The following is a 24,472-nucleotide window of genomic DNA, read 5'->3' on the forward strand; positions in this document are numbered from 1 at the left end:
ACACCGACTCAACGCCCGTCTGGCCGTGCGTCACGTCCAGACCGCCACGGAATCTACGCACGGACACGCACACACACACACGCACACCTCACTCACCCACCCACTCACCCACCCACTCACCCACCCACTCACTCATGCACCCATTCACTCACTCACCCACTCACTCACTCATGCACCCATTCACTCACTCACCCACCCACTCACTTATCCACTCACTCACTCACCCACCCACCCACTCACCCACCCACTCACTCACTCATGCACCCATTCACTCACTCACCCACCCACTCATCCACCCACTCACCCACCCACTCACTCATGCACCCATTCACTCACTCACCCACTCACTCACTCATGCACCCATTCACTCACTCACCCACCCACTCACTTATCCACTCACTCACTCACCCACCCACCCACTCACCCACCCACTCACTCACCCACTCACTCACTCATGCACCCATTCACTCACTCACCCACCCACTCACTTATCCACCCACTCACTCACTCACTCACCCACCCACTCACTCACTCACCCACCCACTCACTCACCCACCCACTCACTCATGCACCCATTCACTCACTCACCCACCCACTCACTTATCCACTCACTCACTCACCCACCCACCCACTCACCCACCCACTCACTCACTCATGCACCCATTCACTCACTCACCCACCCACTCATCCACCCACTCACCCACCCACTCACTCATGCACCCATTCACTCACTCACCCACTCACTCACTCATGCACCCATTCACTCACTCACCCACCCACTCACTTATCCACTCACTCACTCACCCACCCACCCACTCACCCACCCACTCACTCACCCACTCACTCACTCATGCACCCATTCACTCACTCACCCACCCACTCACTTATCCACCCACTCACTCACTCACCCACCCACTCACTCACCCACCCACTCACTCATGCACCCATTCACTCACTCACCCACTCACCCACCAACTCACTCATGCACCCATTCACTCACCCACTCACCCACTCACCTACCCACTCACTCATGCACCCATTCACTCACTCACCCACTCACCCACCAACTCACTCATGCACCCATTCACTCACCCACTCACCCACTCACCTACCCACTCACTCATGCACCCATTCACTCACCCACTCACTCACCCACTCACTCACCCACTCACTCATGCACCCACTCACTCGTGGTGAGGAGTGTCGTCGTGGCGAGTGTCGTTGTGGTGAGGAACGTGGTGAGAAGGGTCGGGGTGGAGGTGGTGAGCGTGGTGGTGGTGGTGGTGAGCGAGGTGGTGGTGGTGGTGGTGAGCGAGGTGGTGGTGGTGAGAGTGGTGGTGAGCGAGGTGGTGAGCGAGGTGGTGGTGGTGGTGAGCGAGGTGGTGAGCGAGGGTGGTGGTGGTGGTGGTGAGCGTGGTGGTGAGCGTGGTGGTGAGCGTGGTGGTGAGCATGGTGGTGGTGGTGAGCGTGGTGGTGAGCGAGGTGGTGAGCGAGGTGGTGGTGGTGGTGAGCGAGGTGGTGAGCGAGGTGGTGAGCATGGTGGTGGTGGTGGTGAGCGAGGTGGTGAGCGAGGTGGTGGTGGTGGTGAGCGTGGTGGTGGTGGTGGTGAGCGTGGTGGTGGTGGTGAGCGAGGTGGTGGTGGAGGTGGTGGTGAGCGAGGTGGTGGTGGTGGTGGTGGTGGTGAGCGTGGTGGTGGTGGTGGTGAGCGAGGTGGTGGTGAGCGAGGTGGTGAGCGTGGTGGTGAGCGAGGTGGTGGTGAGCGTGGTGGTGAGCGAGGTGGTGGTGATGGTGGTGGTGAGCGAGGTGGTGGTGGTGGTGGTGAGCGAGGTGGTGGTGGAGGTGGTGGTGAGCGAGGTGGTGAGCGAGGTGGTGGTGAGTGCGTGTGTCCCGCACCCCTTGAAGCCCTGCAGCTGCACGGTGCCCCCGAGCAGCTCCAGGAACTGCACGAAGGCGGCACTCTCCTCGTTGTTCCCAAACACCTCCTCCTCCGACGTCTGGGGTCACGTGGGGGGGTCACGTGTGGGGGGGGGGGGGGTCACGCACACACAAACAAAGACATAGATCCCCCGTATAGCCTGAACAGACCGTTGGGGCAAGTGCTGTTAGCGAGCAGCACCTATGAAGGCCGGCACACGAGGGGGGTGGGTGGCCAGCAACACGCCCGGCCGCCTTTGTCTCCCCAGTGTTTGCACACCCCACCAGGTACTCATTTGAAGCTGAGTCGACCTAGGGGAGGCCCGTGACCGGTTCAGATAATCGTCGCTGGTGATGGCCGTGAGCGGGAATCAAACCCGGGTCGCCGGGTTTGTAGCGCAGCTTAGCGCTAACCGCTACACCACCGCTCCCCACACACACGCAAACACGGGGGGTGGGGGGGAGGGTGCGAGAGGTCAAAGGATCACGGCACGCACCGTGACCCCGAGGAGACGTGCTCTGGCCAGGGTTCACTCACGGCTGTCTGTAAACGGATCGTGGGGATGGTGGTGGTGGCGGCGGTGGTGGTGGTGCCGGTGGTGGTAGTGGTGGCGGTGGTTATGGCGGTGGTGGCGGTGATGGTGATGGTGGCGGTGATGGTGGCGGTGATGGTGATGGCGGTGGTGATGGCGGTGGTGGTGGTGGCGGCGGTGGTGGTGGCGGCGGTGGTGGCGGTGGTGATGGCGGTGGTGGTGGTAGTGGTGGCGGTGGTGGTGGTGGTGGTGATGGCGGTGGTGGTGGTGGCGGTGGTGATGGCGGCGGTGGTGATGGCGGTGGTAGTGGTGGCGGTGGTGATGGCGGTGGTAGTGGTGGTGGTGGCGGTGGTGGTTTTCACGCTCCTCTATGAACCCAGCCGCCCGACCACGGGCGACATCGCGTGATGTTTGAACTGCTGCCAGTTCCCGCACTTCCCCAACCCCCCACCCCCTCAGTCAACTCAGCCTTAAACGAGTACATGGTGGGGTGTTTAATACACGAGGTGTGCTGCTGTGCCTGTGTGCGTGTGCACGAATCGAACGACTGCCTTGTTTTGCGCAGTCACCGATGACTGAGCGGAGACTGTTCAAACACGGTGGCTAGGAGATGTTGACTACCTCGCCTGGTGTACAGGAGGTCGTGGGCTCCATCCCGACCCTGACGCCTGCTGCTGCTGTATATTTGGAGTTTGCGGTGTCTCTCTCTCCCCGTGGTCGCGTAGACCTTCGAGTATCTGGCTGCTATAAACGTTACGATAAGCCGCTCCGTTGAGCTGTCATTTGTGATAACAAAAGATCTACACAGCTCAGTGGGGCCTTACCTGTTGGTAAAATAAGAAATAAATTTCAATTTAAAGCTTTCGTGACTGCAGGGATTCATCTTCTTGGTTCTTTCGGTGAGGTCACGTAGAAGGGAAATAATAAAAATAAAACATAATACAATACAATTCTCACGACGTTTCGGCTACAACGCAAGCAGCCGCCCTCAGGTGGAGAACAGGTCTGTCGGGGAGACAGAGTTGTGGCCGAAACGTCGTGAGAATTATTTTATTATGTTAAATTTTTATTATTTTATCATTTTCCTTCTACGTGACTTTACCGAAAGAACCAAGAAGATGAATCCCTGCAGTCACGAAAGCTTTAAATCGAAATACAATAAAATTCTCACGACGTTTCGGGCCACAACACAATCAGCCGTCCTCAGGTGAAGAACAGGTCTGTCGAAAAGACTCGATCGCGTGCGGTGACCATCGCTGTGCGGCTGGGTGGCAGACACCCGGGACTAGAACGGGGAGGTGGACGCTCACCTGACCGAACTTTTGGTAGATGACTCCGAACTTGAAGTTGTTGGAGAGCACGTGCTCATCATAAGTCACGATGAGCTTAGACGCCTGCGGGGTGGGGGGGGTGGGGCAGTGGGGGGGTGGGGCAGTGGGGGGGGTGGGGCAGTGGGGGAGTGGGGCAGTGGGGGGGGTGGGGCAGTGGGGGGGGTGGGGGAGATGGGGAACAGAGCAGCGCATCTGGGTGATTGATACTGATTAGAACAACATCGATGTCAGCGTGTCACGCCACACCGCCACCACCACGTAGCCGGGTACGGGTAGCCAGGTATCGGGTAGGGTACGGGTATCGGGTACCCGGTTGCGACCTCTGCCGCGGGGTCACGACGAGCGGCGACGGACTCCGGGCAGATCGTCGCAACGTGGCCAAAGTTAAACAAAACAAAACAAACAATCCGTGACGGATCGTGACGCGGCCGAGCACGTGGGCGCTAACTCGGGAGACTTTCGTCCAGAAAAGTCGGCCGGGGTGGGCGCCGTACTAAGGATGAACGTCGCGTATCCGCCCCGTCGCGTATCCGACCAGTTGCGTATCCGACCCGTCACATAACCGCCCCGTCGCGTATCCGACCAGTCACGTATCCGACCAGTCACGTATCTGACCAGTCACGTATCCGACCAGTCACGTATCCGACCAGTCACGTATCCGACCAGTCACGTATCCGCCCCGGCTGGACTGCGCAGCGAGCACGGTGGTCGCGTAACGCGACATTCCCCGTATGCGCCTTTTGGCGTCATCTGGTCCAACACCAGGGTGAGACTGGGCTCTAAGAAAAGCTGTCTCGGGTGTGGACCAATCAATTTCAAGGACAGTGCATACATTATTAGAGTTGTTTTTTGTTTGTTTACATTTTGACCGCAGGTATTGTGGTCAATGCAAACATGATCCACTTGTAAAAAGGTGTCAGTTTTTTTGCCAGATAATAGGGGAAAAAACCGATTACTATTCCCCGTAGCTAGAGAGAATATAGAGCAGCCCAAATTGTAAATGTGTGATGGTTATTTATACATCTTCTTGGTTCTTTCGGTAAAGTCACGTAGAAGGGAAGTAATAAAATAATACAAATAAAACATAATAAAATAATTGTTTTATTATGTTTTATTTTTATTATTTTATTACTTCCCTTCTACGTGACTTTACCGAAAGAACCAAGAAGATGAGTCCCTGTAGTCACGAAAGCTTTAAATCGAAGGTTATTTATACATTTGTATTATTACTACTAGAGGATGCTGGAGGTCATGGATTCACGTGTCCCTCCGCAGCCACTAGAGGCCGTAACATCAACTCGCGCACGAATGAATGGACTTCACTTTGCTCACCTTCGGGTACAAAATCGGGGAAAACCTATCGACGGTGACGTCTTCACAGACGAGCTGGAACGACAGGGTCAGGGGTCAGGGATCAGGGGTCAAGGGTCACATCGCCCATCGCTCTCACCGGGACCCAGTCACCCTCCACACGCAAACATCCACGCTCTGTACGGGGCACGGACGCGCGTGCTGGACGCTTCACGGGAAGAGAGCGAACGCCCCTGGACATCACCATGGGAGGGAGGGAGGGAGTAGCGGCTGAGAGGTCAAAGATGCTGGTAATTCCATAGAGCCTGGGGTTGAGTCCAGGTGTAAGCTGCCCGTAATTAAATTGGACTCGTGCGTGCAGTGAGGCTACAGTCTTGGCCAATTCACCAATGACTCACACACAGAGACGCGTAGACTCGCAGAGAGACCCCATAGACACACACAGAGAACCACAGATTAATATAGAGATACATAGATTCACATAGAGACCCATAGATTCAGAGAGACCCATAGATTCACACAGAGACCCATGGATTCACATAGAGACCCATAGACTCACACACAGAGATCCATAGATTCTCACAGAGACCCATGGATTCACATAGAAACCATAGACTCACACACAGAGATCCATAGATTCTCACAGAGACCCATAGATTCACAGAGACCCATAGATTCCCACAGAGACCCATGGATTCACATAGAGACCCATAGATTCATGGAGACCCATATATTCAGATAAAGAACCATGGACTCCGATTAGCATGGTTGGCTACGTATGGCGCGAAAGAAGTTCAACATACAACATGCATGGACTCAAACCGTGATGCACACTAAATTTGTAATGCACTTAAATTTGTCAAAATACATGCTTAGTACAATAAAAAAGATATCGGTTCTCCTGGCAATTTGCAAACATGTGGCAGGACGTGCGAGCAAATGTTGCCCCATGTGTGTGTGGATAATAAGGTCATCTCAGAAGCAGTTCTGTTATATTCGCTTCCACGGGCTGTTTCTCTCAGCGCACGGAGCCGGAAACTTCCATCTCGCGCCACAGATAGCAGAATCAGATTAAACTTAAAAAAAAAACTCAACCAAATACATAAACAGAAGTAGCTCTCTATTTGATTTCACGCTGCTCCCGGTGAGAGCTACAGATGGAAACGTATTCGTTGCATCACACAAACGGAATAAAGAAAAATATATATACAAAGGTCCCCCCTATAGCCTTAACACACTGTTGGGGCAAGTGCTGTTAGCGAGCGCCTAAGGGGGCCGGGGGTGGGTGGCCAACACCACGCCCTTTGTCTCCCCAGTGGCATTGTTTCCACACCGTACCGGGTACTCATTTGAGGCCGAGTCCACCTAGGGGAGGCCCAGGAGCGGTTCAGATAACCTCCGCCAGTGTTGGCCGCTCACCCAAGGCAACAGGGCTCCGGCGGCTCTTCAAGGGCCGCTTCGTGGCGACATTTATTGAGGACCGCCGGCTGCTCTTGCGATTTCAATTGCCGACCCCTGACCCAAGAAAAGCCGCCCCCCCCCATCCCATCCTACCCCACAGACCCCTCCCCCCCTCCGACCACCCCCCCCGCCCCCGCCGCCCCCCCTTGCGTGGCCCACAGAGAGTGACGTTGCCCCGTGTCTCACCTTCGCCATCTGGATGACGTTGGGGAACTCGGTGAGGCACGAGATGGGGATGAGGTCATAGCAGGTCCTCGCCTTCGTCCTTGGCGACGAGGGGGGGGAGACGCGAAAGAGGCAAAAGTTCCGCCGCGGAGCCTGAGCCGACTGTTGAGGCCAAGTGCTGTTAGCGAGCGCCGGCAAGGCACGCGAGGTGGTGGGTGGTCAGCACCACGCCCGGCCGCCTTTGTCTCCCCAGTGGCGATGTTTTACACATCGCACCGGGTACTCGTTTTTGAGGCTGAGTCGACCTAGGGGATGCCCAGGACCGGTCCAGATAGTCGTCACCGGTGTTGGCCGTGAGTGAGAATCGAGCTTGGGTCACCGGGTTTGGAGAGCAGCGCGCTAACCACTGAACCACCACTCCCCGTACATAAATAAAAGACAAAGATCCCCCGTACAGCTTTAACCAGACTGTTGGGGCAGATGCTGTTAGCGAGCACCTATGAAGGCCGGCATGGCACAGGAAGAGGGGGGGGGGGAGGGTGTGGCCAGCACCACGCTAGGCCGCCTTTGTCTCCCCGGTACCGGTGCTGACACACCGGACCAGGTACTCATTTTGAGGCTGAGCAGACCGAGCGGAGGCCCAGGACCGGTCCAGATAAGAGTCGCCGCCAATGTTGGTGGCCGTGAGCGGGAATCCAACTCGGGTCTCTGCCGGGTTTGTGGCGCAGCGAGCGCTAACCGCTGCGCCACCGCTCCCCACACGCATTCAAACACAGACACACACACGCAGACACACGCACGCAGACACACGCACGCAGACACACGCACACGCACAGACACACGCACACAGACACACGCACACGCACAGACACACGCACACAGACACACGCACGCAGACACACGCAAGCAGACACACGCACGCAGACACACACACACAGACACACGCACACGCACAGACACACGTACGCAGACACACGCACGCAGACACAAGCACACAGACACACGCACGCAGACACACGCACACAGATACACGCACACGCAGACACACGCACGCAGACACACGCACACAGACACACAAAGATCCCCCGTATAGCCTTAACAGACTGTAGGGGCAAGTGCTGTTAGCGAGCACCTATGAAGGCCAGAACGGTACACGAGGGGGTGGGTGGCCAGCACCACGCCCGACCGCCTTTGTCTCCCCAGTGACGATGTTTACACACCGCACCAGGTACTCATTTAAGGCTGAGTCGACCTAGGGGAGGCCCAGGACCGGTTCAGATAATCGTCACTGGTGTTAGCCGTGAGCGGGAATCGAACCTGGGTCGCCAGGTTCATAGCGCAGCGCGCTAACCGCTACACTACCGCTCCCCACAGACACACGCACACAGACACACGCACACACACGCACGCAGGCACATGCATTCAGACACACGCACGCAGACACGCACGCAGACACGCACACAGACACACGCACACGCACAGACACACGCAGACACACGCACGCAGACACAAGCACACAGACACACGAACGCAGACACAAGCACACAGACACACGCACGCGCACGCAGACGCAGACACACGCACGCAGACACACGCACACAGACACACGCAGACACACTCACGCAGGCACACGCATTCAGACACACGCACGCAGACACACGCACGCAGACACACGCACACAGACACACGCACACGCACACAGACACACGCAGACACACGCACGCAGACACAAGCACACAGACACACGCACGCGCACGCAGACGCAGACGCAGACACACGCACGCAGACACACGCACACGCAGACGCACGCACACGCAGACACACGCACGCAGGCACAGCTGCAGCGGCAAACCTCGCGCAAAACTCACACTTTTGTGCTCGGCAAAAATATAATTAAGGGAGGTAATTGCAGCCATTGCTCTGCGGAGACTTGGCGTCACTCGGAGGCGGAGGCTCGCGCCCACAGACGCGCACAGAACAATAGCGCCTTGACGTCAGATCTCGTCTCAAAATACAAACGGCCGGAATAGCGCCCTTGACTCACAAAGCTGAACGCCTCCAGTTCAATCCTCAATTCAGGTGCGAACTGACAACTATTTCATGATCGTCATTATGATCATCATCATTATTATTATTATTATTCATAATCACCGTTTTTGGGTTTAGATCGCGTTATTTATAAATGTGTCGTAACCCTCCACCACCCGACACGGCCAATCAGTAAAAAAGTGTCACGTTGACAAAAGACAAATAGTTCACTGCTTTAGCTTCAACACACCGGTGGGCTAAAGCAGTGAACTATTTGTCTTTTGTCAACGTGACACTTTTTTACTGATTTGCCGTGTCGGGTGGCGGAGGGTTACGACACATTTATAAATAACGCGATCTAAACCCAAAAACGTTGATTATGAATAATATTGGTCGCGAAAGCCTACGTGTTAAATTATGATTATTATTCCGCTCGTTGACCCGGGGAAAGCGTCACCGAGTCTCAATTTCATTTTTTTACCTACGTGACTTTACCGAAAAAACAAAGAGTCTGAATCCTTGCAGTCACGAAAGCTTCAAATCTAGAATTAAGGGTCCTGCCAAGTTAAAACTAAACTATTTTATTTAATTGACCGGGGTAAGACCCCACCGAGCTGTGAGTGATAGCTCAACGAAGTGGAGAAAGAAACCACGCAAACTCCAAATATACAACAGCAGGTTTCGATTTAAAGCTTTCGTGACAGCAGGGATTCATCTTCTTGGTTTTTTCGGTAAAGTCACGTAGAAGGAAAAACAAAATGCTAAATTCCTCTTGATATGCAAATTCCTTTGTCAAGGCGCCCTTCCCCCTCCAACCCAGCTTAAATGTACGCTGCCAAGCTTGGTGGTGTTCATTCAGACGCTGTCTTTCCGACAGCCCTGTTCTTCACCTGAGGACGGCTGCTTGCGTTGTGGCCGAAACGTCGTGAGAATTATTTAACGTTTTATTTTTATTATTTTATTATTTCCCTTCTACGTGACTTTACCGAAAGAACCAAGAAGATATACAGCAGCAGCTGTCGGGGTTTGGATCGAACCCACGACCTCCTGTATAACAGGCGAGGTAGTTAACATCTCCTAGCCACCGTGTGTCGCCCAAGTTATCGAGGTAGAGGGGCGATGTTGCTCCTGCGGCGATCCCAGTTGAGTAGATTTCCAGTGCAATGTGTGCAGCACTGGGGTCCTTTAAGGGCCAGCAGCACCAGTTGCCCTGTAAGGGGTTTTGTTTTATTTTCCTTCCTTCAGCTCGGGTAGGGAAACCAGAGAAACCCGTGCTGAATGGGGGGGGGGGGGGTGGGGGGATTGGGAGAAAGTACGAAACCTGCACACAGAAAGGGCTCCCGAGACGGGGAATTGAACCCAGGCGTCTTGTCGCTGCGGGCGCAAGCGTTACCCACAGAAGAGGAGTTTTTTTTGTGGGTAGGTCACGTGAATGTATAAATGTGTCGTTGAACCCGCCGCCGCCACCCGACACGGCCAATTGGTGAGGTTTGTCACGTAAACAGAACGTGGCCAATTCGTTACGAGTGGAGCACTAACCGGTTGTGTGTTGGAGAGTGAACCCACCACAACATTTACAATTCGAGTACCTGGTGACGTTTCGCCGGTAATTACAACAACAACCAGCAGCAGCAGCATCAGGCGACAGCCACAGAGTCGCGGAGAAACTCTCTTCCTGTTTCGTTCTTAAATGAACAGGAAGTGGCTGTGACGTCATCACTTGTGAGCCAATCAGGTGCGGGGGGTTAAGGTACGCATATCAATTACAATGGATATTGATTACCGGTTGGGTAATTCATAGTGGAATCAACATAACATTGTGCAGGCACGTTGTGCTTGTGCATCCTGCGGTTTTTTGCGCGTACCAAAAATCGCAGCACCTCGTTGTTGTCTGCCACCCACTGCGCTGCATCCGCCCTGCCCCGCCTAATTTACGTTGACGCAAAGGTCGGGCCGACGGTTCAGACCGCCACGCTGGGCCAACGCTGGGCCAACGCTGGGCCAAGGCTGGACCAACGCTGGGCCAAGGCTGGACCAACGCTGGGCCTATGCTGGGCCAACGCTGGGCCAACGCTGGGCCAACGCTGGGCCAACGCTGGGCCAAGGCTGGACCAACGCTGGGCCAAGGCTGGACCAATGCTGGGCCAAGGCTGGGCCAACGCTGGGCCAAGGCTGGGCCAAGGCTGGACCAACGCTGGGCCAAGGCTGGACCAACGCTGGGCCAAGGCTGGACCAACGCTGGGCCAAGGCTGGGCCAAGGCTGGACCAACGCTGGGCCAAGGCTGGGCCAACGCTGGGCCAACGCTGGGCCAACGCTGGGCCAAGGCTGGGCCAAGGCTGGGCCAACGCTGGGCCAACGCTGGGCCAAGGCTGGGCCAAGGCTGGGCCAACGCTGGGCCAAGGCTGGACCAACGCTGGGCCAAGGCTGGACCAACGCTGGGCCAAGGCTGGACCAACGCTGGGCCAAGGCTGGACCAACGCTGGGCCAACGCTGGGCCAAGGCTGGACCAACGCTGGGCCAAGGCTGGGCCAACGCTGGGCCAAGGCTGGACCAACGCTGGGCCAAGGCTGGACCAACGCTGGGCCAAGGCTGGGCCAATGCTGGGCCAAGGCTGGGCCAAGGCTGGACCAACGCTGGGCCAAGGCTGGGCCAACGCTGGGCCAACGCTGGGCCAAGGCTGGGCCAACGCTGGGCCAACGCTGGGCCAAGGCTGGGCCAAGGCTGGGCCAACGCTGGGCCAAGGCTGGACCAACGCTGGGCCAAGGCTGGGCCAACGCTGGGCCAAGGCTGGGCCAAGGCTGGGCCAAGGCTGGGCCAACGCTGGGCCAACGCTGGGCCAAGGCTGGGCCAAGGCTGGGCCAACGCTGGGCCAAGGCTGGGCCAAGGCTGGGCCAACGCTGGGCCAAGGCTGGACCAACGCTGGGCCAACGCTGGGCCAACGCTGGGCCAACGCTGGCGCGGGAGGCGGGGGTTGGAATCGTCGGGTCGCCGGGTTGCGGGCGCGTTACCGGAGGATCATGCGGAGGTGCTCCTGCTCCGACACGACCTCGTGCTTTACGGAGAAGATGATGATGCCCAGCGCGGGGTCCACAGCGTAGTAGTTGAAGTGCTCCTGGTGCGGACGATGGTGGTCACAACGACAACACTCAACGGCGTCGTCAATGGCAACAACAACAACAACTGTGTGAGTGTGTGGCCTTCACAGTCAAAAAGATCAAAGATATCCCCCGTATAGCCTGAAGACATTTTTGGGGCAAGTGCTGTTAGCGAGCGCCTATGAAGGCCGGCATGGCACACGAGGGGGTGGGTGGCCGTCATTATTAGACGGGACATATCGTCACACACCATACATCACAAACATCGCACAGCACACCGCATGATACACTCATCGTCACACACACACACACACATCATCGCACGCAAAGACAAAGATCCCCCGTATAGCCTTTAGATACTGTTGAGGCAAGTGCTGTTAGTGAGCACCTATGAAGCACGGCACGGCACACGAGGGGGTGGGTGGCCAACACCACGCCCGGCCGCCTTTGTCTCCCTAGTGGCGATGTTTACACACCGCACCAGGTACTCATTCGAGGCTGAGTCGACTGAGCGGAGGCCCAGGACCGGATCAGATAACCGTCGCCGGTGTTGACCGTGAGCGGGAATCGAACTGGGGTGTCTGCCGGGCGCGTAGCCGATTACACCAACAATAACAAGCAACAAATAATGAAAGAAAATGTTTGTATACTACAGAGCGCTTACGAGTGAGAACGCCACACATCAGCGCGGCCGGGCAGACGTGCCCCACCCCCATCAATCGCTCAGCCAATGAGAGCGAAGCACGGCTCCGAGCCTATCAGACGCCGTCAGGAACGCAACCCCATGCATGCAATGCTGTGGTGACCCCTTATAGCGCCGATTCCGTTAGCGCTCGCTTCTCAGCGAGGTCTCTGCCTTGCATGTAACAGGCGACGTTTCAGGCAACGGGCCTTTCTACCCCATACAGACGCCACGGTGGCTAGGAAATGTTAACAACCTCGCCTGGTATGCAGGAGGACTTGGGTTCGATCCCGACCCTGACGATGCCTGCTGCATATTTGGAGTTTCCATGCGTCTCTCTCTCTTTCTCCCCGTGGTCCCTCCACATTTTTGAATCCAGACCCCCCCCATGCCCTCCCCCCACCATGCCCCCCTCCCCCCATGCCCCCCTCCCCCCATGCCCCCCTCCCCCCCTCCCTCCGCCAGGTCTCACCTGCCCGAGGAAGTGCTGCCGGTAGAGGTGGGCCGTGCGGTGGCTCTCGATGGCGAGGGGGTCCACGGGGGAGGGGGCGGAGTCCGGCGAGGGGGCGGGGGTGGCGGGCGGCCCCTCCCCCTCGGGGGTGTGGCTCCCCCGCCGCTCCGCCCCCTCGATCCAGTAGCCCCCGAATTGGGGAAGTATCACGGACGGGTAGGGGGGCTCCCGCTGTAGCACCTGAGACACACGCACACACACACACGCGTACGGTCACACGGCGTGTGTCTGTGTGTCTGTCTGTGTGTGTGGGGTAGTGGGGAGCGGTGGTGTAGCGGTTAGCGCGCTGCGCTATGAACCTGGCGACCCGGGTTCGATTCCCGCTCATGGCCAACACCGCCAGTGACGATTATCTGAACCGGTCCTGGGCCTCCCCTAGGTCGACTCAGCCTGAAATTAGTACCCGTGTGTAAACATCGCCACTGGGGAGACAAAGGCGGTCGGGCGTGGTGCTAGCCACCCACCCCCTCGTGTACCGTCCCGGCCTTCATAGGTGCTCGCTAACAGCACTTGCCCCTACAGTCTGTTAAGGCTATACGGGAGATCTTTTATCTTTGTGGGGTAGTGTAGCGGGTAGCGCTGCGCTGCGAACCCGGCAACCCCGAGTTCGCTTCCCGCTCGCGGCCACCAACACCACCGGTGACGATTATCAGAGCCGGTCCTGGGCCTCCCCTAGGTCGACTCAGCCTCAAATGAGTACCCGGTGAGTTGCGTAAACATCGCCACTGGGGAGACAAAGGCGGCCGGGCGTGGTGCTGGCCACCCACCCCCTCGTGTGCCGTGCCGACCTTCATAGGTGCTCGCTAACAGCACTTGCCCCAACAGTCTTTTAAGGCTATACGGGGGATCTTTGTCTTTGTGCATACGTGTGTGTGCGTGTGCGTGTGTGTGTGTGCGTGTGTGTGCGTGTGTACGTGCACGCGTGCGTGTACGCGTGTGTGTGTGTACGTGTGAATACGTTCCCCGGATAAACACGACGACGCTTCGCTTCGCGCGCTGCGCTCCTCCGCTCACGAGCGCGCGGGGAGCGAGGGCGGCTAGCGGCACAGCGGCCAATCCCAGCTTGCAATTAGGCGCACGCCCAATTGCGCCCGCGCTGAATAAATGAAGAGGCTTGGGCCCTTTTCATCATCCCCGGGCCACATCATGAGCTACATTGATCGCTCTTCCCCCCGCTCCCCGCCCCCCCCCCCCCTGGCGTGTGCGAGTCGTGAGCCCAAAGTCGTGACACGCGGGGAAACAAAAAACCTGGCTCTCGCAGCCCTCCCCCAAACGCGGGGAAGGTGACGCGTCGTTGAACTCACTCAACCGCTCAACCGCTCACCCGCTCAACCGCTCACCCGCTCACTCACTCACCCACTTACCCACTAACTCGCCGCCTCGCTCATGTACTCACCCGCTCGCTCACCGACTAATCCACTCAAACACTCCCTCGCTTACATGCTCACCTGCTCACACACTCAGCCACCCACTGACTCGACTCACTCACCAGCTCACCCAATCACCCGCTGACTCACCCACTCACCTGTTCACTCAACCGCTCAATCACTCACTCACCGACTAATCCACCCCATCACTCCCTCGCTTACATGCTCACCTGCTCACACACTCACCCACCCACCCACCGACTCACCCACCCACTAACTCACTCACCTGCTCACCCAATCACCCGCTGACTCACCCACTCACCTGCTTACTCAACCGCTCACTCACTCACCCACCCGCTCGTTCACCCGCTTGCCAGCCCGCTCGCCCGATCAGCCGCCCGCCCGCCCGCTCACTCGCTCACGTCCGCGGTATCCAGCCCCATCTATGTGGAACTCACTGCCGGTCGCTCTGCGAGGATTCGCCTCTTAACCGCTGACCAGTTCTGCAGGAGCCGACCCACGGCGCCGGCCACAACGCCGTCGGCACCGCCAACAACGGACGCGCCGGCGTGCTCGTCGCTTTGTTATTGCGACCTTCTTTCGTGCGGGATTCAATGAGAAGAGATCAAAAGATGTCATTTCATATGCGCCACTCCAATCGCCCGCTTCAGGAGCAGAGCGGATCTCGCCCATTCGTCCCTTTAAAGGGAGCGAACGCGGCGGCAACGGCGCGGTGGTTATGATGCCGGTCGACGGCGCAGAGATTCGGTTGATGGTCAACCATCGACCGAATCCCACCTCCCCCCCCCCCGCACTGCCGCTCCCGATTCGGTTGATGGTCGATCATTGGCGGCGTGGAACGTTCAAGGAACGTCATCTTCTTGGTTCTTTCGGTAAAGTCACGTAGAAGGGAAGTAATAAAATAATAAAAATAAAACATTATAAAATACAATTCTCACGAAGTTTCGGCCACAACGCAAGCAGCCGTCCTCAGGTGACGCTGCCTTCCCGACAGACCTGGTCTTCACCTGAGGGCGGCAGCTTGCGTTGTGGCCGAAACGTCGTGAGAATTATTTAATGTTTTATTTTTATTATTTTATTATTTCCATTCTACGTGACTTTACCGAAAGAACCAAGAAGATGAATCCCTGCAGTCACGAAAACTTTAAATCGAAAAGTTCAAGGAACGGGGAGGTTCGACGGTAGGGGGTCTCCCCCCCCCCCTCCCTGTGTGGGGTGGACGCAGCCCGGACTCTCGCTTCCATCCGTCTCGCCTTCATTTCTGTTTTGCGGCGTACGTGGGGTGAGGCCGCCGCTGCTGCTGCTGCGATCCAGAAGGTCGGTCGGTGGCCTGGTTTAGGCGAACAGGCGTCGCGCGGTTTTGCGCAATCGTCATTGCTACGATGACTGCGATTTTATGATGAGGCCTTGCGTGCCTGTGTGTTTGTCCACGAGTTTTCGCAGGTGTGGGGGGGGGGTTAGCGAAGGAGGGGTGGTGGTGGTAGGGAAGGGAGGGAGGGAGGGAGCGACGTTGCCATCTGTAAACCCGATGGAGTAACCCGCGGCGGCGTTTCGCGACGACTATTTTGTTTTTTGTCGTCGTGCAAAATTCGGATTGGCGACGACGTCACTCAGGGGGCCCCCCACTCTTGCCCACGACGTCGCGGCCATGGCCAACGTCCCCGCTGCTCGCGGAGCCGACGGCTCCTCCTACCGCCGTCGGTTAAATGCTCCGGCGACAATAAAAACTAAACTACAAACATGTTCACCATTGGAAACTCATTTTCCAGTAGCAAAATATGATAATTTTTTTTTGTTGTACCCTTTTATCTGGCAACAAAACTGTGCGCCTTTTGGCGTCATCTGGTCCAACACCATGTGAGACTAGGCTCTAAGGAAAGCTGTCTCGGGTGTGGACCAATCAACTTCAAGGACAGTGCGTACATTATCAGAGTTATGTTTTTTGTTTGCATTCCGACTGCAGGTATTGCGGTATATGCAAAAAAAGGTGGCAGTTTTGTTAAAAACATTTTTTTCTTTTTTCTTTTACCAGGCAAGGCCCCCGACTGGGCTATAATGGCTCTTTTTCAGAAGCGATCTGGCCATCACACGTGATGAAAGCTCAACGAAAGTGGCTTATCATCATCATCATCATCACCGTGTGGAAATGTTATAGCGGCAGCCAAATGCTCTATAAACACGTAACGTTCTAAATGTGGAGGGAAAAAAACCGGAGGACCCGGTGGAAAAATCCACGCGACCACGGGGAGAGAGAGAGAGAGACACGAGAGAGAGGGACTCCAAAGACACAGCAGCAGGCGTCAGGGTCGGCATCGAAACCCACGAACGACCTCCTGTATACCAGGCGAGGTAGTTAACATCTCGCCAACCGGGGCGACCCGCTTAGGCCCGCCGGATCCGAACCGCGGCCCCCACGGAGCGCTCGGACGCCCGCGAGTGACGTACCTCGAGGACGCTGGGGTAGGGGATGTAGTCATCCTCCGACTGCAACGACAGGGGATGGGGAGGAGGGGGGTGGGTGGAGGAGGAGAGAGGGGTGCAAGAGGGGAGCAGGCGGTCAGGGTGAGTGTTTTCCTAGAGCCCTGCGTACCGTGGCGATGTCGCCCTGCACAGACCAGTCGCGAATCGGAACGGCGGTCGCGAAAGCCTCCTCCGTGTCAGAAACACGCTCGTTCAATTTCGACGTAGAACTTTCGCGACTGCAGGAATTCCTATGCTTTTGTTTTTTCGTTTGTTTTTATTCACTTCATTTTTATCGATCGACGTCACTTTGCCGAAAGAACCAAAGGATTTAAATATACTCATTATTGGGGATCTTCAGGTGGGAAGGGGAGGGGGGTGGTGATGGTGGTGGTGACTCTGCCCCCATCGTCCCCACCCTCCCACCTGGATCTGTGGTTGTTGCGTTGTGCAAGATGGGGTGGTGGATCTGGTGGTGGTGGCGATGCTCGGTACTCACCCTGGGCTTGGGCATGGGGCACCTTTGGTCATCTATCCTGTTGCCCTGTGGAATAGCAACACACGTGGTCAGCCACCGTCATCGTCGCCGTCGTCATCGCCGTCATCGCACAGCACAGCCACACATCATCACAAACACCATCATCATCATCGCCACACACCATGCATCACAGACATCGCACGGCACACTGCGTGACACACACACCATCATTGTCACACACACACACCATCATTGTCACACACACACACACATCATCGCACACAAAGACAAAGATCCCCTGTATTGATTTGACAGTCTGTTGAGGCAAGTGCTGTTAGCGAGCACCGATAAAGGCCGGCACGGCACTTGAGGGGGTGGCCAATACCACGCCCGAGCGAGCGCCTTTGTCTCCCCGGTGACGATGTTTACCAGGTACTTATTTTAGGCTGAGTCGACCTAGGGGAGGCCCAGCACCGGTTCAGAGAATCGTCACTGGTGTCGGCCGTGAGCGGGAATCGAACTCGGGTCGCCAGGTTCGTAGTGCAGCAGAGCGCTAACCGCTACACCACCGCTCACCACCTCATCATACACACACACCACCACCATCATCATACATACATACACACCACCACCATCATCATACATGCACACACACCACCATCATCATCACACAGGGCACATCGTCACACATAATCCAGCAGTGAATTGACGCTGGCGGGTAGTGGGATTGTGAACTTTGAACAACTGCCCAGGGATGTGAACTCCGCTTGGCTCTCCACAGTTGCAGGACCACCGTGACCCCTGGATGATGGAACCTGGTCGGGTCTCGGGCCTAGCATCACAGGCCTAGGGTCTCAGGCCTAGCATCACAGGCCTAGGGTCTCAGGCCTAGGGTCTCAGGCCTAGGGTCTCAGGCCTAGCATCACAAGCCTAGGGTCTCAGGCCTAGCATCACAGGCCTAGGGTCTCAGGCCTAGCATCACAGGCCTGGGGCTGCAGGTGGGAGTCCCTGTTAGCTGGCAAGGATATATTGACTTCTCACTTCTTCATCTTTACCATTACTTCGCTTGTCTCCCCTGGAAATGCTCACGGAGTCCCGTGACTATTTCACAGGAGGGTTCCTGCCAAGGATGTCAGGGGTGCCGCGGTGGCTAGGAGATGTTAACTACCTCGCCTGGTGTGCAGGAGGTCGTGGGTTCCATCCCGACCCTGACGCCTGCTGCTGTGTATTTGGAGTTTGCGTGTCTCTCTCATCATCATCATCACGGTGCCTAAGAGATGTTAACTACCTCGCGTGGTGTGCAGAAGGTCGTGGGATCGATCCCGATCCTGACGCCTGCTGCTGTGTATTTGGAGTTTGCGTGTCTCTCTCTCATCATCATCACGGTGGCTAGGAGATGTTAGCTCCCTCGCCTGGTGTACAGGAGGTCGTGGGTTCGATCCCGACCCTGACGCCTGCTGCTGTATATTTGGAGTTTGCGTGTCTCTCTCTCTCATCATCATCAAGGTGCCTAAGAGATGTTAACTACCTCGCCTGGTATACAGGAGGTCGTGGGTTCGATCCCGACCCTGACGCCTGCTGCTGTGTATTTGGAGTTTGCGTGTCTCTCTCTCTCGTCGCGTGGATTTTTCCCCGGCTCCTCCGCTTTTTTGTGTCCGCTCCGCGTTTAGAATCAACAAACAGCGCGTGTTGATCGAGTGATTTGGCTGCTGCTATAAATTTCCACGCGATGATGCTAAGCCACTTCGTTGAGCTATCCATTAGTGGTGGCCAGGTCGCTTCTGAAAAATACCTGTTATCGCTCAGTGGGCATTACCCTGGTAAAAAAAAACAATATATGCAAAATAAAAAAAAATATATGCAAAAAAAAAAATATATGCAAAATAAAAAAAAAAATATGCAAAATAAAAAGCAACATATGCAAAATAAAAAACGATATATGCAAAATAAAAAAACGAAAATTGAGAACAATAATAGAAAAAAGAACAATATAAGACTAAGAATAAAAGAAGAGATTGTCATTAGTTCGTAGTTAGTTGGTGCATGCGGACGGACCGGCTGTTAGCCTCTCGGCAGAGCTCCCACATCGGTGGCGAATGCCACAAAGTAAAAGCGAACGTAGCCAGTCCCCGGCTCTACGGCATCGCGACGCGCTCCCGGACACCGCCGACGCAAAAACCGGACAGCCGTTCCTTTTCGTTGTTTTTACCATAAACAACCGGAGCGGTAGAGACATCAAATTTCGATTTAAAGCTTTCGTGACTGCAGGGGTTCATCTTCTTGGTTCTTTCGGTAAAGTCACGTAGAAGGAAAATAATAAAATAATAAAAATATAACACAATAAAATAATTATCACGACGTTTCGGTCACAACGCAAGCAGCCGTCCTCAGGTGGAGAACAGGTCTGTCCACTCACCCACTCACCACAGTTGCTTGCGTTGTGGCCGAAACGTCGTGAGAATTATTTTATTATGTTTTATTTTTATTATTTTATTATTTTCCTTCTACGTGACTTTACCGAAAGAACCAAGAAGACGGTAGAGACATCATCTGCCAAACGATGCGTTCCCCCCCCCCCCCCCCCCCCCTTTACATCGGCCGTACTTAGCGGGCGATTCGATCGGTGAAAATCATCCCACGACAAAAAAAGACTCACTCGGAAATAATTACAACAAAGTTCCATGTAAAGGACCCGACTCAAATGTGTTCCGGAGTCGCGTCGCGAATCTGTGTCGCCAATCGCTCCATGGTGGCGTTATTTCGTAGAGTATTTGGCCGCTGATATGAATGTCCACGCAGTGGTGAGCCCACTCCGTTGAGCCGCTGTCAGTCGGCGTGGCCAGGTCGCTTCTAGAAAAGAGCTACGTGGCTCAGCGCGGCCTTACCCTGGTTAAAATAAAATAAAAAATTTGGTTCGTCTGTATAAACGTCGAAATGGAGTGGATCGTCTTCTTGGGTTTTTTCGGTAAAGTCACGTAGAATGGAAATAATAAAATAATAAAATAAAACAATAAAATAATTCTCACGACGTTTCGGCCACAACGCAAGCAGCCGTCCTCAGGTGGAGAACGGGTCTCTATGTGAGTCTATCTCCACCTGAGGACGGCTGCTTGCGTTGTGGCCGAAACGTCGTGATAATTATTTGATAATGTTTTATTTTATTATTTTATTATTTCCATTCTACGTGACTTTACCGAAAGAACCAAGAAGATGAATCCCTGCTGCAGTCACGAAAGTTTTAAATCGAAATTTAAGGAGTGGATCGTCATAAATGGGACCGTCGTAAAAACCGGAGACCGCTCGTTAATTAAATAAAAGAAAAAAGTATTCGGTTCGATTCGAATCCGAAACGAAACCGTGGGCACGCATGTACCCGCAGCGAAGTGGATGAAGGTGAGGGACGAGGCAGCGTGGACATACCTGCATCTTCTCTATCATCTCAAAGAGATCGCGAGACTGCGAGCGGAAGGGAGAAAACACACGGCAACAACAAAAAATCACGCAGCGAAGGGCACGGGGGGGGGGGGGCGACGACGGGGGGGGGTGGGGGGGCGGTGGTGGTGGCGGTGGCGGTGGTGGTGGTGGCGGTGGTGGTGACAAGCGGGGATTGGGTTGGGGGGGGGGGACCAGGGGTGTGGGTAGGGGGCGGTGAGCGATTGTCGTAGCAGAGGGGGGTGACTGTCGTCGCCGTTGTAAGGTGAGGGTGAAGAGGTTAGAGGTCAGAGTTCACCAACGCGGCGCCCACAACGCCGCTGTTGCCTCGCATTGCCGCCTGGGAGTTAGCCAATCGAAGGGAAAACCGCTACACGTTGCCGCGTGGTCGAGTTTGGGTCTCTATGTCGGTCTCTGTGTCAGTCTATAGATCTCCGTGGGAGTCTATGGGTCTCCGTGTGAATATATGGGTGTCTGTGTGAGTCTGTGGGTCTCCATGTGAGTCTGTGGGTCTCCATGTGAGTCTATGGGTCTCTGTGTGAGTCTTTGGGTTTCTATGTGAGTCTACCGGTCTCGATGCAAGTTTATGGATCTCCGTGTGAGTCTATGGGTCTCCGTGTGAATCTATGGGTCTCCATGTGAATCTATGGGTCTCTGTGTGAGTTTTTGGATCTCTATGTCAGTCTATCGGTCTCGATGTAAGTTTATAGATCTCCGTGTGAGTCTATGGGTCTCTGTGTGACAATATGGGTTTCTATGTGAGTCTATAGATCTCCGTGTAAGTCTATGGATCTCTATGTGAGTCTATCGGTCTCGATGAAAGTTTACGGATCTCCGTGTGATTCTATGGGTCTCTATTTGAATCTATGAGTCTCCGTGTGAGTCTGTGGGTCTCTGTGTAAGGTGAGCAGCGTCCGTGAGGTTGAGCGTTAGTTCTGTTAGAAGCAGCTGCCATGAATTTGGTGCAAACTCAGCTCTCAGATTTAAACTTCTGACCCTTGAAAAGGGTTGCCACCTGTCCACCTGATCACTCACTCACTCACTGACCCACCCATTGAACCACCCACTATGGTTGCCACCTGTTCACCTGACCACTCACTCACTCACTGACCCACCCACTCACCCACCCACCCACTATCGTTGCCACCTGTCCACCTGATCACTCACTCACTCACCCACCCACCCACTATGGTTGCCACTTGTCCACCCGATCACTCACTCACTGACCCACCCACGTACCCCTCCACTATCGTTGCCACCTATCCACCTGATGGCTTTGTTCACTCACTGACCCACTCACCCACCCACTATGGTTGACACCGGTCCAGCCCATCAGTCACTTATTCACTGACCCACCCACTCACCCACCCACCCACGTGTATAACAGGTTTGAATTGGCATCTGTGTTTGGTTGGCAGGAATTTATTTGTTCCAACATCTTGTGGTATAGCATTTAACTTTTTTTCCCCCATGGCAGTTAACTGCACAGGTCGAGTGCTGACTGACAAACCTCTCCGAGTTTTGGTCTGTGGAAGAGGTGGAATCCCTACCACCCACCCACTCACGCACCCACTCACGCACCCACTCACGCACCCACTCACGCACCCACTCACGCACCCACTCACGCACCCACCGACTCACCCACCGACTCACCCACCGACTCACCCACCGACTCACCCACCCACCCACTCACCCACCCACTCACCCACCCACCCACTCACCCACCCACCCACTCACCCACCCACCCACCCACTCACCCACCCACCCACCCACGCACCCACTCACTCACCCACCCACTCACCGAATCACTCACCCACCCACTCACCCACCCACCCAGCCACTCACCCACTCACCAACTCACTCACCCACCCACTCACCCACCCACCCACCCAGCCACTCACCCACCCAGCCACTCACCCACTAGGGTCGCCACCTTTTCAGATTAGACTGAACAGTCCGGCAATTGGCGTCTGTGTCCGGGTGCCAGCAACCAATTTGTACAACGGACGAACGGGAAGGCAGCCAGATCCGGCGCTACCCAACAGTTTGCCCAAGCCCCGTGGTCAGCTGCCCCTGTGTGGCTCAAGGCTACCACAACGCAGCATGGACCGCTGCGTGTCACACACGCGCGCGATTTTGCCGCTGTGCGGTCCAGCCTCGGGCAAAGACAAAGGTCCCCCAGACTGGAGGGGCAAGGGCTGTTGGCGAGCAGCACCTGCGAAGGCCGGAATGGCGCACGACAGGAGCGGGTTGGCCAGCACCACGCCCGACCGCCTTTGTCTCTCCAGTGGCGACAAATTGCACCGGGTACTCAATTGAGGCCGAGTCGACCTAGGGGAGGCCCAGTACCGGTTCAGATAATAGTCACTGGTGTTGGCCGTGAGCGGGAATGGAACCCGAGTCGCAGGGTTGGTAGTGCAGCGCGCTAACCGCTCCACCACCGCTCCCAACACACGCAAAAAAAACAAAGATCCCCCCTATAGCCTTCACAGATTGTTGGGGAAAGTGCTTGTAGCGAGCAGCACCTATCAAGGCAGGCACAGCACACGAGGGGGGGGGGGGGTAGGTGGTCATCACCGCACCCGACACGCACACCGCACGCACAACGCACACGTGCGCGAGAAACCATAGCCGGCGGGACAAAGGCCACGCACAATCATCGTAATTCAGACACCGAGACACGGAGAGGCGGGGACCGTGCAGGCGGCACGGAACCTGCCTCGCCGGTCAAACGGCGTGCTCGACAGGCCGCCGACGACGACGATGATGATGACGATGACAACAATGGGGGGGGAGGGGGGGGGCACGTCGCCACCGGTGGGGCAGTGCTCAACCACACCGGGTGGGGTGGGCCAGGTTCACAATGGCCACTGTGAGTCACAGAGCCGGCCGCCCGGCAAATGACGCTGTTGTTTGACAGCGGTACAACAAAAATTTCGCCTCCGAGTTGCGGGGAGCGGCGGGCGGTGTAGCGGTTAGCGAGCTGCTGCTGCTGCTGCTGCGAACCCCTGGCGACCCGAGTTCGACTCTCCCGCTCACGGCCAACGCCGGTGACGATTATCTGAACGGGTCCTGGGCCTCCCCTAGGTCGACTCGGCCTCAAATGAGAACCTGGTGCGGTGTGTAAAAACGAAAAAAACATCGCCGCTGGGGAGACAAAGGCGGCCGGGCGTGGTGTTGGCCACCCACCCCCGGCCTCCATATGTGCTCGCTAACAGCACTTGCCCCAACAGTGTGTTAAGGCCATACGGGGGATCTTCGGCTTTGTATATATATATATTTCTTTATTCCGTTGGTGTGATGAACGAATACATTTCCATCTGTAGCTCTCACCGGGAGCAGCGTGAAATCAAATAGAGAGCTACTTCTGTTTTTGTATTTCGTCTTTTATATAGTTGGTTGAGTTTTTTTTTTAAGTTTAATCTGATTCTGCTATCTGTGGCGCGAGATGGAAGTTTCCGGCTCCGTGCGCTGAGAGAAACAGCCCGTGGAAGCGAATATCACAGCACTGCTTCTGAGATGACCCTATTATCCACACACACATGGGGAAACAATTTCTCACACGTCCTGCCACATATTAAGGCTACGCGGGGGATCTTTGTCTTTTTTTGTTGTTGCATCTCCCGCTCATCCTCTTCGCCCTGATGCCGGTCCCGCAATCGCCGCGTCGGAGACGCCGTGC

At 55.7% G+C, this 24,472-nt stretch overlaps 1 protein-coding gene across 1 annotated transcript in view; it reads right to left on the reverse strand.

Annotated features, from left to right (window-relative positions):
- RAP1GAP (RAP1 GTPase activating protein) overlaps window positions 1–24,472 on the reverse strand; it is a 206,650-nt gene that overhangs the window by 27,898 nt on the left and 154,280 nt on the right. Inside the window, 10 exon segments of the mRNA XM_078611272.1 lie at window positions 5–53; window positions 1,894–1,994; window positions 3,758–3,841; window positions 5,111–5,164; window positions 6,737–6,815; window positions 11,753–11,856; window positions 12,994–13,212; window positions 16,866–16,904; window positions 17,380–17,424; window positions 20,779–20,814. Of these exon segments, the coding sequence (XP_078467398.1) occupies window positions 5–53; window positions 1,894–1,994; window positions 3,758–3,841; window positions 5,111–5,164; window positions 6,737–6,815; window positions 11,753–11,856; window positions 12,994–13,212; window positions 16,866–16,904; window positions 17,380–17,424; window positions 20,779–20,814 (810 nt within the window).

This window comes from Lampetra planeri, chromosome 36 (genome assembly GCF_965212315.1).
Source record: "Lampetra planeri chromosome 36, kcLamPlan1.2.h2, whole genome shotgun sequence".
Classification (NCBI taxonomy): domain Eukaryota; kingdom Metazoa; phylum Chordata; class Hyperoartia; order Petromyzontiformes; family Petromyzontidae; genus Lampetra; species Lampetra planeri.